Source organism: Podarcis cretensis, assembly GCF_951804945.1.
Source record: "Podarcis cretensis genome assembly, chromosome: 2".
NCBI lineage: Eukaryota > Metazoa > Chordata > Lepidosauria > Squamata > Lacertidae > Podarcis > Podarcis cretensis.
The window spans coordinates 69,577,082-69,590,978 of NC_137171.1; the positions used below are offsets into that span (position 1 = coordinate 69,577,082).

At 45.3% G+C, this 13,897-nt stretch overlaps 1 protein-coding gene across 3 annotated transcripts in view; it reads right to left on the reverse strand.

The window, feature by feature from the left end:
• Positions 1-13,855, reverse strand: part of UIMC1 (ubiquitin interaction motif containing 1) — a 98,193-nt gene extending 84,338 nt beyond the window's left edge. For 2 of the 3 annotated variants that reach the window (XM_079968222.1, XM_079968221.1), the window contains exon 1: positions 8,490-8,512. In XM_079968222.1, coding sequence (XP_079824348.1) covers position 8,490 — 1 coding nt within the window. In that variant the 5' untranslated portion in view covers positions 8,491-8,512. Of the gene's footprint in view, positions 1-8,489; positions 8,513-12,974 lie in introns of those variants that run through there. The other variant, XM_079968223.1, reaches the window with a different exon arrangement.
• Positions 13,856-13,897: the final 42 nt, after the last annotated feature.

A 13,897-nucleotide genomic window follows, 5' to 3' on the forward strand; every position in this document is an offset into this window, starting at 1 on the left:
TGTGACACTTGATCACAGCATTTGATGGGAAGACCTTATCTAACAGCAAGTGGACAGGTAGCAGTGGCAAGATGCTAGACACTGCTGCAGAACTTGAATTTGATCCTTCATTCACCCAACTCTCAATTGGAGAGCCTCTTATTTCACTGAGTGACAATGTTGTTAAGGATCTGTCTACTGATTAAGTGTACGAGTATCAGATCACACAGGCCATAAGGACAGAAAAACATCCCACAGATCTGGCTCTTCTAGACATTGGTCCAGTGAACTATTCAAGGTGGTAACAGCAGCAAACAGGCTTCGTTGCATATGTGTTTCAAAAAAGACTTAAAGGCAAAACCCTCAACAATTTAAGACTGAGAGTGGAATACATTGTTTGTGTATACTACCCCTGCTGGTTCAACATCACAGTAAAACACTATTGGGTGGAAGGCGCACGCTGCATCTTGTTTCAGCTACAAAAGGCGGCTGTAGTGGATGCTGTTTTGCCAACCACTTAGTGCTCAGCATGGTATGCATTCAGCGAAACGATAATCCAGACACTCTTGTGCTCAGATGACAGTGAAGAGAGGAGAGCTGGTGTCCAAAAGATTGTTGACTTAAGGGGCGGAGATGATGACATATTGGGAGGCATTTCTGTACGTCCAAGGAAGACATATTGCATCAACCCCTGTGCTTTGTTCCTGTTGGAGCTGATAGCTGACTGGGTATATGAACCTCCTTTGACATATAAACTTACTGCAGCCAAAGTATAGAAGTCCACTGACAAGCCCATGCAAGTTCCATAGTGGCCCTGCCATGTTCAGTCTATACAGAGGTGTGTGAAACAAGTCACAGAGCCAGTAAGCAGGGTGTATACACAAGAAAAGTGTGAGGGATACATCAGTGGTGAAGAAGCAAATTAGCGGCTGATGTCCAAGAATGAATCAAAGTAAGACTTGATTAAACTTCCTGTTTACATTTCTTATTAACTGATGATGTCATTACTTTCTTTTCTTTTTTAAATGTATTGTTATTAAAGATTTTCTTGATTTACAAAAGTATGTGCAATATCTCTCTCTCATATTTTTCCCCTGTAACATTTTTTCCATGTAACCATGCGGAGTTGTGTTAGGGGAATCCAGATTGGGAGGGTTTGGAATAGGTAGGTTTTGGGAGGGTGATCATTTTGATCATGGCTATTTTGTCTGAGAGAGTGAAATTCTTGTTGTTCCATCTCTTTAGGTCTTTGTTTATTTGGCGCCACAGGGGCTTGTAGTTGTGGAGGTATAATTTATTGAGGTTTCTGGTTATTTGTACCCCTAGGTATCTGAACTTGGTGTGGAAAAGTTTTATATTGGTGATATTAGTGAGTTCTTTTTGGGTGGGAGGAGGGGTGTTGAAGCACATAGCTTCTGACTCTGCAAAGTTTACTTGTAGGCCCAACACCACTGCAAATGTGTTGAGTTCTCTGTTTAGGTAGGTTGCTGTGTTTATGGGGTCTGGTGTTGTGACCATTAGGTCATCTGCAAAGAGCCCTAATTTATAGGTTCTGACTTTTATTTCCACTCCCTTGATGTCTGAGGCTGCTCGGATTCGGATTGCTAAGGGTTCCAGAGCCAGGATAAATAAGAAGGGAGATAGTGGGCATCCTTGTTTTGTGCCTCTTTGGATTGCTAGGGTGTTACATATTGTTAGTTCTGCATTTTGCTGAGGCTTGGGAGTACCGTATTTTTCGCTCTATTGGACACAGTTTTTCCCCTCCAAAAATTGAGGGGAAATGTGTGTGCGTCCTATGGAGCAAATGCAGGCTTGTGCCATAGCCGTGTGCAACCCTTCTGGCAGGGAGAGGCTGAACAGGGCTATGGCTTCTTTAGCCCTGCGCAGCCTCTCCCGGCAGGGAGAGGTTGCATGGGGCTAAAGAGGAAGCCAAAACAGCGAGCGGGATCCATCCTGCTCGCTGCCTTGGCTTGTGACATAGCCGCGCACAACCCCTCCAGCATGGAGAGGCTGCACAGGGCTATGGCTTCTTTAGCTCCACGCAGCCTCTCCCGGCAGGAGGCTTGTGCCATAGCCTTGGCTTGTGCCATAGCCGCACGCAACCCCTCCGGCAGGGAGAAGTTGTGCGCAGCCTGTACACTGCTCTTTGGGGCTGGGGGGGGGGAGATTTTTTTCCTTAATTTCCCCCCCTAAAAACTGGGTGCGCCCTATGGTCCGGTGCACCCTATGGTGCGAAAAATACGGTATATTTGTTTGAGGATTTGTAGGAAGTTGGGGTCAAATTTCATGCTAGCTAGTACTGCTAATAGGTATTTCCATTCTAAGCAATCAAAAGCTTTGAGGATGTCTAGGGACATAATTGTCAGTGGGAGTTTAGTTGCCTTGCTGTGTTTGATCAGGTTCAGTAATATTGTGACCAGGGACAAAGCCAGTCTGGTCTGGGGCTATTAACTTGCATAAGATTTTTAGGCGGTTGGCCAAGATTGTTGTGAATATCTTGTAGTCTTGGTTTATTAATGAGATTGGGCGATATGATTCTACTTTGAGGATGTCTTTCAGCGGTTTTGGGATGGTGATTATTTTGGAGTGGGTCCAGGTTTTGGGGATGGGCCCCCCTTTCATGATGTCATTGAATAGGCGGGTCATGTAGGTCATCAGGGGTTCTTTGAATTTCCTATAGAATTCTGCTGTGAAGCCTTCTGGGCCTGGGGCTTTGTGTGCTTTCAAGTTTTTGTTGCTCTGGCTCTGAGGTCCCTCCAGCCTCGGAGCTCCATGGGGTTGTTGGGTGGGAAGGGAGGCTGTGGCTCCCTCGGTAGGTGCGCCAGACACCGCGGTTTCCCTCTGGCGTCGCTGCTGGCAGCGGTGGAGGCCAGCCTGGGCTTTTTCTGAATTCGGATCAAAGCTGGTTCAGATCAAACCTTGTGTATACCACTTCCAAAATCAATGGTGGGAGTGTATTGGATGCGGAATAAACGGGAGTGTCTGATGTCTGATTACTTTCTAACATTGTCTTATGATTACAAGGTAATGTTGTATGCTTAAAAGGATATGTTTTATGCAGAGAAACAAAAAATTTTATAGCACTTCCTGACATTTTCGGAAGGCAAAATTAAAGTTCTTTGGCTTTCCAAGAGCAGTTTATGTGCTTTCTAATCAAACATAATTTACCAAGCTAAATGTTACTCAATCAAAAAATAAGAAGAATTGAATGTTGGCTTTTTGCAGTTTAGTAGCGCAGAGAGCTTGCTGGGGAGACCATGCATTAAAAAGGGACTCAAAAATAACTTAAACAAGGTTTTAATTACAAAAACAAAAACTCCTTATACACTAAATACATCAACAACAAACCAGACCCAACCACCAACCCATCCCCCAGGGTAATGGGAGAGCTAGGTGCTGCTCCTTATATAAAGGTAAAGGTAAAAGTACCCCTGCCCGTACGGGCCAGTCTTGACAGACTCTGGGGTTGTGCGCCCATCTCACTTAAGAGGCCAGGGGCCAGCGCTGTCCGGAGACACTTCCGGGTCACGTGGCCAGCGTGACATCGCTGCTCTGGCGAGCCAGAGCCGCACACGGAAACGCCGTTTACCTTCCCGCTGGTAAGCGGTCCCTATTTATCTACTTGCACCCGGAGGTGCTTTCGAACTGCTAGGTTGGCAGGCGCTGGGACCGAGCAGCGGGAGCGCACCCCGCCGCAGGGATTAGAACCGCCGACCTTTCGATTGGCAAGTCCTAGGCGCTGAGGCTTTAACCCACAGCGCCACCTGCGTCCCTTACTCCTTATATACTACACCCAATTGCTGACAGAGCTTAATCAATACAACTCAGCAGCACCTGCTATGTTTCACAGCTGTAAAGCTGGGTCTCGTTATTTTGCTCTGGCCCTTGCTCTGGCCCCTTAAAGACATACACATCAGGTGGAACAATGATGAACCTTTACATTTAAAGAAACCATTCAACATTGAATTCATTAAAAACATATTTTAAAGACCCCTCACTGAAGAAATTTGCGAAAGTTAAGTTTCACCTCCTAAAATGACACACCCTACTGCACTGGCCGAGGGGGGCTTTGTGCACCTCACCATATATCTAATGCAGATGTTACCATGACAGTCTCCTCCCATAAAAACAGCTACCCCAGTACAGGTGTTGGTCTTTTCTCAACCATCTTCCTGGATGTATCCCTATAACTCTACATCATAAAATGCAATGAGAACCACTAAGAATTAAACCAATTCCAAACTGCATAGCTCTGCTTTTCAATTCCTGATTATGCTACAATGCAGTGAAATGTTGGAAATTGCTTTTATATGAGAGAATGTAGCAATAATGCAAATGGTGCTTTACCGCATAAGTAGAAATGAAAGCAGCCAGGGCAGGAGCCTACACTCTAAAACAGGGGTGGTTAACCTGTGGTCCTCTAGATGTTGTTGGACTCCCGCCTCTCATCAGTCTCAACCAGCATGGTCAATGGTTAAGGATTATGGGAGCTGTAGTCCATAGACCTCTGTGACTACCACCTCTGAACTAAAGCTGAACAATGGAAGAGAATGGATAGGAGGGGCAAGGGCAATAAGAGCTGAAGCTGAGCAAGGGCAGTAACACACATTTAAGGATGACTGGACAGATAATCAAGAACTATATGGAGGAAGGATTTGGAAGAAGAGAGAGGTAGAACCAGAAGATTGTTCTGGGGGGCAGGGAATCCATGAACAAGGGACAGCAAGGAGAAACACAGAGTTATTTGAGAGAACAAGATACCTTCAGGCAGCAGTGGAAAAAAAGGAATAGCTGTACTAGTTCTGTCTGAGCTATTGCTTTAGCAATCAGGTTATTAACAGAAAGAAATAGGATAGAGATTTGACATTAGGAAAAGAGGATTAATGGAGCAGACTCATGTACTCTACTGGGTTCAGAACCAGTGCTGTCTGCACTGGGTGATGCAGCTCTCTATCCTTTTCTCTGAAATTGTGAGAGGAATTTAGCAGAGCCTTTCAGTTTACCAGATGAAACAATTCCTTGTCTCCTTCTCCCACAGGCTCCAGACTAGGGCTGTGCAGCTAAATACCAGTATTGAAATAACATTGTGATAAGTGTTTCAACAAGGCAATACACTGGTGAACAAAAGGCTGAAACTTGACAGCTTCCCAGGGGATAGCTCAGCTGAACCAATACTTTACAGATACTTTGCAGATAGTGTGCTGGCTTTGTCTGCTCTCTCCCTCCTCCCTCTTAACTGATAAGAAATGAGGATAAGCCCTCACATATTTTTTTTTTTAATAATATTTATTAAAGATTTTCAAATATAACAGAAAAAGAAAAACATCCAAATTTAAAACCTTATTTTCATTGGCATCTTTCCAGGACTTCCCCTCCCCTCCCCCTCTTGTATTCCAATTCTTTCAAATAGATTCAACAAATTCTTACCCCAAATTTTAAAATTATTATCATTGGCCCAATTTAAAAAAAATATTTTCCCATCCCCTAAAATCGACCTGTTCCCTTCCACGAGTTCCCGTCTTTAATATGCAATACAGATTAAGATAAACAGAAACATAAAAAAAGAATAAAATGTAATTTAACACCCTTTGGATTCCAAATTTCCCTCCCCCCTTTCCCGGTTGCGTTCCCAATGTCCATCAATGTCTACTGTCATCCTGGAGCTCCCACATCTAAACCACAGTCCTTCACCAGTCCGCTTTGCCGTCTTTTTATTAGTCTTTGCCATCTTTTGGTCATCTTTGGTTTCACATGTCCAATCTTGGAAGGAGTCTATCTTCCAACTTTGTCCAGTTCTTGTTATTCTTATTGTTCTTGTTGTTCTCTCTCCTCCTCTTTTTTTTTTTCCCCTGCTCTCCTGCACAAATGTTCTAATTCCCAAAAACTTCTAATTCCTCTGCAGAGGCTTTGTTATTCAGGAACAAAACATTACGTCAAGTCCCTTCCATTCTTCAATAGATAAATCTATTGTCTCCTTTAGTGTGTAGACCTCTGTAGACAAAATAGTGTTCCATTTCTGCAGTTTCCCAGGCGATAAAAAGTCCTATTCAAATTCGATGCCAGCAATACTTGTAGTGTCCCACAGCTCCTCTAGAGGGATTATAGTAACTCAGTTTCCTTCCCGATCACACCCAACAGTCAAAGTAACTTATTATTCCTTGTTTTAAACAATTTATATCCAATTTGTAACAAATGTGACCAGCAAAGTCCTCGTAACAAAGTTCTCTTTTTGTTCTTCCGCTTTGACAGCTCCTTTGACAGCTGTCAAAACCTCTATTTCTCCTCTCCCGGCGCACTTTCAGATCGCTCCCGGGGTTTCCGGGGGGGGGTTGCATTTTAATTCACATTCCACTTTTCTCCTCCAGCCCAGTCTTATAATTTTCCATCGCGAAGTTAATAACTTTATCAAAAAAAAGGTTACACTCGATCTTAGTTGTCAAATCCTTTGCTTTAGCTCCTCTACAACAGGGGGGAGGCTGACTTCCTTTTTGCACCTCCCCCACTCGCTCCGAATTTAAATAGAATTTTCCCCCTTTTTTAATCCAAGTTCCAATTACTCACGGGTTATTCTTTTAAAGACCAAATTTTCAATGGAAGAAGTCAGCACTCTCCGTCGAATGGCATGCGGCTTCGCTCGGCAGGGGAAGCGGAGGACTCACAGCACCACCACCCCCCGTCACCCGCTCCGCAGCCTTTAAAAAGGCTCCTTCGCGGGTCGGGGGGGCGCAAACGGTGCCCGCCGAGTCACCATGCCCATGGGTTTCAGCGCCCATGGTTTTTGAGGGTCCCCGCGTCGCCGGCGCGGTATAACCCAGCCCCTGCAGAGCAGGCTCCCTCCGGAGCTCGGAGGGAGTCCGCCATTCGGCGATGGCGCCAACCCGGAAGTCGAGGATAAGCCCTCACATAAACCAGCAAACTCTTTCAGCTTCACCTTTATGTTTCTTGCTACTTTCCTCAGCAAGAAGACAGTCACCTGTCTCCCTGCTTTGCGTGGTGAGTTCCCGCCCCCCACCAGGATAAATAAAGACACACGACACCATAATTTAAGGTTAATTGGGCGAATTAGGCCACAACTTTATTGAATTCAGGAATGAGATGCATTGGCTTAGGCATTGGTCCTAACGACTATCCGGCTCCAGCCCATTTGCTGGAGACACGGGGAAGGGTTAACACTATATCGGGGGAGTCTCCTGCCGAGGCACATCGACTAGGAGCTCCCCCGGGTCACCGCTCTGGGGCGTGCCTTTGGCCCACACCTCCATAGGCTTCGGACAGGGCCACGCCCCCCGGAGTCCTTTAACGGACCACCCTTCGCTCACTGGTGGGAGGTGATGGCGTTCCTCCCCCCCCACATCCTCTTAACCCCTTCTTACCAATGCCTACTGCCAATGCCGAGAAGTTGTGACAAGTTGCTACGAGGTAGGCGAAAAACCAAAAGGCCAGAAATTGCCAATTGGGAAAAATTCCTACCATGCCCCTTGCGGCGACAGACCGAAGTCCATAGCAAAGTCAAAGGCGAGCCCCCCCGCGCCGGCCCTAAATAGGGCAGGCCACGCCCCCAACCAGCTGATTGGCTGGTCGGGGGGGCAGACCCGACCGGGATTCCCCTGCTCTTGCGGGGGCTGAAACCAGCCCTGCTCACATGGGGTGGGCATGAAGCCCGCAACCCCACCTCCTGGGCAGGCCAGAAGTGGCTTTGTTGTCCTCCCCTCCCTGATAGAAGCTCTCCGCTGCAGCTAACTTTAAACCCCACCTCTTTCAGCAGAACTTTCTGCTCTCACCCCAAAAACTTTCAGAGCTCAGCTATTTATGCAGAGCGGGCTAACAATCCAGGAGCAAGCTAGACAATCAAAGATCCAGCAGCAAAGTAAACAAAGAACTAAAAAGTGCTGCAGATACATATTGCGATATAGACTGCCCCACAGCCAGTACCAGGCTCTGCATAGAAAGGAAAGGAGGGGAAAGATCTGGTGCACTAGCAGAAGTCTCTGTGCAGGCTTCTGTTAGCATGACTTCTAATCCTGCCCTCTATGTTTGTTTGTAAATACAAAGACCCACTCCAATGCTCTCACTTTGATGGGAAAACAGCCACTGCCACTCTGAAATTTCCATTGCTTACAGAAAGGGAAGCAAAAACACTCAAATATTTACAAGATACACACTTTGCAGCAATAGGCAAATGCAATACAAAAGACAATTCAGAAAGATTTGGTTGTGTTATTACTTCATATTCAATAAATCAGATCATGTATCTTAGTATGCCTGTGAAATACATGGAAGCAGATTGGGGAAGAGCATTTGCAAGCCTGCCAAAAAAACAACATTCACACCAGCACTCAACTTGCTCAGATTGTGCAGTATATCATCTGCCTGACAGATCACATTCAATATGGGATTGCTATGAAGCACAAAACACAGGTAGAATGACACACTTATCCCTAACATTTTAATAGAAGCAACACTATACATGTCTGCTCAGAAAAAGTCCCATTGACTTAAATGTGGCTTACTTCTGAGTAAGAGGGTTTAGGATTGCATACTCAACCACACAACTGTCACTGGTGCTCTGAAGCCAACAGGGCTGATGTCCCTGCAAACATAAATTAAAGAAACCAATTCAAGTCAGGAAGCATTGAAAATTTTGTTTTGCTTTCATGCCTCCATCTTACTCTCTCCCTGGGAGTCTGCCGTTAACTAATTCTGCAAGTTAGCTCACAGGCTGGTTTTCCAATCATCTGGGTTCCCAACCCCATCTCTGGATGCTTAAGAACATTTCTTTCTTTAAGCTCAGACAGTAAAGGTGACCCATTAATAAGCAAGCCCACATGTGTTTCAATTCAGAACTTGCACTTTTCAGGGGCATCCTTGAAAATTCCCCATTTATGATTATTTGCCATTTTCTTTCATCATCATCTATCACTTTGATGAATCAGAAAACAATTACCAGCAGGATAATTCACAATCTTGACATTGCAGCCACTAGACCTGCCAAGCTGTGACAGCTTAAAATGCTCAAAAATAAAGCCAAAAATGAATGACTCTCATCCCCAAATGAGTTAGAGAGGTTCAAGCTACAGACGGCTGTTTGTAAGCTGCTATCCCAAATTTAGGTATGGGGGGGGGAAAATGAGAATCAACACAATGGACTCAAAATTTGTGGTTAAACACAATACATAGTGCTCTCCTTTAAAAATTCTGTTCCCAACAGTTTACCATGTTTTCTGAAAACTAACAAATTTACAACAGCCCCAACAGATTGGGTTTATTGTACCCACTGTTCAGAAAACTCCTAAAGGGGACCTGCACTGCAGGAGCCTGGACTAAATCACCCTTGGAGTCCCTTCCAACTCAACAATTCTATGAATTTATGACCTGGGTAGCAAGATGAAAGGAATACATAATGTTACAATTTTTTCCAGAAAGGATATACACTATTGCACTCTGAATCTCTGCTGATGGCTCAAGATTAATAAGACTCTTACAAGAGCCAATTGCAGGTCCTTTTGTGTGTGTGACTTTTGTCTGCATCAAAGGCAAGAGGAAGAACCAGAGGGTGTACCATAAGGTTGACCCAAATCTGGTAAAATCGAATGGATCAATTTTTAGATGCACTCAGCAGTTAGAAGGAAAGATGAATTCAGCCTAGTCTCCCAAATGTGGAACAGATCTGTAGAGTTCACGTTGGTGGTTGCAAGCACAGGCTCAAAGAAGAAATACAGTAGTAGCAAAGTGGGAATAAGGATTCAGAAGAGCAGAGTTGCAAATTCATACCTTATGCATCAGACAAGTCATTTTTATGCAACGACTGAGAGTCTAAGCATACCTTGAAAGTACCACTGAAATCAAAGGGACTTGCTTCTGAGAAAATGTGTTTAGGTTTAAGATGGGCTGCTTGTACCAAAAAAAATATATCTCTGGCTTGAGGCTGTTACCTTTGAAAACACATGCACCAATAATCAAGTCTGCCTCTAGGGGGGCTGCAACTATTCTGTGCTGATTCAGATCTACTAAGGCCACAAGCGGAGACTAATAAAATATATCTGTGACAGCACTCCGCACAGGAGAAAGTAAAGTTTGTATTAGGCTCAGCACCTCAGTCATTCCAATTGCATGCAATGTCACCATATCAGTGTTACAGAGCATCTATTTTTTTTTTAATATTTATTAAGGTTTTTTAAATACAAAATACAAAAATAATAAACAATATAACATGTATCATAACATATTTTCAAAGCTTCTTTGGACTCCCTCACGTCTCCCACTCCCACTTACATCATTATAAACTTTTACCAGCAATTTATCACAGTGTTACAGAGCATCTAATATTGGCATGATGTTCTATGAGATTCTGCCAATTTGGTATGTACAATATGAACTTTGAATGCCACATGGAAACATTTCATCCATAATGAGCAAGTAAATAATGTTCAAATCAGACCTGACCCTATTACAGTTCTGATGCAGACAAAGACTAGATACAGCAGCAATAAAATATTTCCTGTTTGCCAAGAAATAAGGTTCAACTTGAAAGTCATCAATTATTGCATTGTATTCCTGTACAAATCAACCTATGACCAAGTTTAATGATTGCCATAAAGGAGTCCATAAAAGAGCCCCACCCCAAGGCACACTTATGCTACCCTATTCAATTATACATAGCTCTACAGAACAGAATTTTGACAATTTCCAGTTTTCCAAAAATCCACGGCTTTCTAGAACACACTTTTCATATGGAACACCCAATCCCTTATATTTCATCCTGACCAAAATAAGAATGTTCCATGTTTAAAGAGGGGAAATTACGCTAAAATTCATTCAAAACCAATCATTCTTTTGTTTGAATACAGGTTGCAAACCTAAAAGCTGCCCCAACTCCATTATTTTTTCCTCTGCACTATTTCCAGTTCCCATTGTAAAAGTACCTGTATAGATGTGGGGTGCTTTGATACAGAATACTGCTTGTTGTTAGAAGACAGCCATGCTGCTCTGTGTCTCCCCCTTCTGCACATATGGTACATGCTTTACTAACCTCGTATGTGATACCATAAGCAGATGAGCAAACTAGACAAGACTTTTGTTTAAAAAAATAAAATAAGAGCTTTATAACCCAGAACTGGGAAGACTAATAACACATAAAGCATGGAAACAAATCTAAACTAAGAAGGAAATGTGAATATAATTATGGCCAAAGAATTGCAGGGGAGGGGCATGGCAGGAAATGCAGAAAGCTTTATTGGTATTTTGTCACTGAGAAATTGTTTCTTTAAAGGGAATATTATTATTAATAATAATAATTTATTATTTATATGCTGCCCACTCTGGGTGGCTCCCAACAAAAAATAGTAAAAGCACAATACAACATCAAACACAAAAATTTCCCTGAACAGGGCTGCCTTCAGATGTCTTTTAAAAATCACATGGCTGTTTGACATCTGCTGGGAGGGCATTCCACAGATGCCCGGTTCCCTGTAACCTCAACTCTTGCAATGAGAGAACCACCAGAAGGCCCTCAGAGCTGCATCTCAGTGTCCGGGCTAGAAGATGGTGGTGGAGATGCTCTTTCAAGCATACAGGGCCAAAGCCATATAGGGATTTAAAGGTCAGCATCAACACTTTGAATTGTGCTCAGAAACATACTGGGAGCCAACACACTTCTTTTAGGACTGGGGTTATATGGTCCTGGCAGCCGCTCCCTGTCACCAGTCTACCTGACCCATTCTGGATTAGTTGTTGTTTCCAAGTCACATAGAGAGCATTGCAGTACAGTGGTACCTCGGTTTAAGTACTTAATTCGTTCCAGAGGTCCGTTCTTAACCTGAAGCACCACTTTAGCTAATGGGGCCTCCCGCTGTCACCGGAGCACGATTTCTGTTCTCATCCTGAAGCAAAGTTCTTAACCCGAGGTACTGTTTCTGGGTTAGCGGAGTCTGTAACCTGAAGCATATGTAACCTGAAGCATATGTAACCTGAGGTACCACTGTAGTCCAAGCGGGAGTTAACCAAGCATGTACTACCCAGGCCACACAATGCATAGACAGGTTTCAGCTGGCGTACCAGTAGTATTGTCTCAACTTTACTGCATTTGAGAGAGCACTCATCTTCTAAGGACAGAGGCAATGCCACAAATCAATTCTGGGAGAATTATGGCCCTGTGATCATGTGTCCACACAACACTCAAAACTGTAGGAGACACTAAAGTAGGGATGGGGGTAGCAAGAGCTTAAGATGCTATTTCTATGAAATATATATGGTAGCTTGAATAAAGATAACTATCAACAGTGACTTCCAAAATATTGCAAAAAAAAAATCCTGGTAAGCACTCCTATGCCTGTTTGTGGGCTCTTTTTATACAGTCTGTTCTGAGGAATGCTCAGTTATCAAGTACAAACATGACTACTCTACAAAGCTGCGGACATAAGCAATCTTTTTAAAAGTTCTGCATCCTATAAGATCAAGAACCTGAGGCAGAAGGTACTTCTAGAGGAGTGCATAAACTAAACAGAGGAGAAGAGAACTGAAAACAGACACATTAAAAAACCTGCAAAAGATAATCAGAGCAGGCAGGCCTCCTGTGGAGAGGCAGGGCCTTTGTGGAGAGAACGAACTTTTTGTCAGATTTCACTCTAAGGTTGCAAACTTTTGAAAGGGCTCCTGAAGCTCTGCCAGCTTGGTAGGTATCTCCAGGCCATGAAAAGCGTCCCATGACGATTTCTGCATATTAAACGGCTGTTAAAAAAGTGAAAGGACAGGCCAGCCCGGGTCCTACTGAATCCTCCCCTACTTTAGACGGAAGGGGTGGGTTTAGACCACCAAGGTTGCAACGAAGCGCCACCCAACCACCAAGACTCCCTGCGAAGAGGCTGCTAGACCCACGGGGAGACCCTGCGATGGGGGGGGGGGAAAGGGAGTGAAGAGCCCCCACAAGGGAAGCATGGGAAAAGGTCCTACGGGCCCCATGGAGGGAGGCAGGCGGGCGGGCGGACAAGGCTACTCACCGGGGCCGGCTCCTCCCCAAACCGGGCCACTACCCCGCCTTCCCCTCCCACCAGCTCAGCGGCGAGGCAAGTCGGCGGCTCCGCTGCCCCTTGCTGGGAGTGACGGAGGCTCGGCAGCGGATATTTTGCCCGCACTCAAGCTGGCGCCAGCAACTTCACTTCCCGGAGCTAAAATGGAAATAGTCGGCGGCCTCGCTTGAGGGGAAGGGCGGGGCTTGCGGGGGTCACGGGAGCCGTTCTTCTTCGCGCCGTCCCACAGCCCGGTCCTTCGGTGTCATCCTGGGTGAAGGCGGCTCAGCATTGGACAAGCAGGCGGGCGGGCTGCCCTGTCTACTTCTCCCCGGGCCTGGATAGCATCAGCGCCGCCGGCCGACACAGAAGCCCTTTCGGCTTCTTCTAGGGGTCACTTCGCTCGACTCTCAGCTGTGATTTCCTGCACGCGCGGCCTTTCCAGTCACCCTCTGCCTTGTTTCCCGCCAACCGGATTGAAATCGGGTTTTCCGCGAGGGGGCTCTCCATTTAAGAACACGCATGTCCTGCAGCCTAATTCGGCCGTAGCGTAATTATTAGCCGCCTGCCATGTTCCCCAAGAGAGGCGTGTGTGGTTTTAACAAAACTGCTACTCTCTTGTGCACAGAAATGAGGTGTGTAAATGCGACATCATAGAAATGAGTGGGCACATACACACACAGCAGTTGGAGGCGTTTTGGAGCAGGCGGGGGGAGGTGTGCGTGCAGGTCGGCGCCTCCTCACGACAGCGGCCATGCCGCCAGGCTCCATCCCCATAGCAACTGCTCCCCTCTCGGCCCTTCCAGTGCCCTCAAGAGAAATGGACGCCCAGGGAGAGGCGGCTTCGATCACGAGTGAACCAAATATCGCGAGGGCGTTCGATTCTCGCGCTTCCCGGTCTTTTCGGTTCCCAG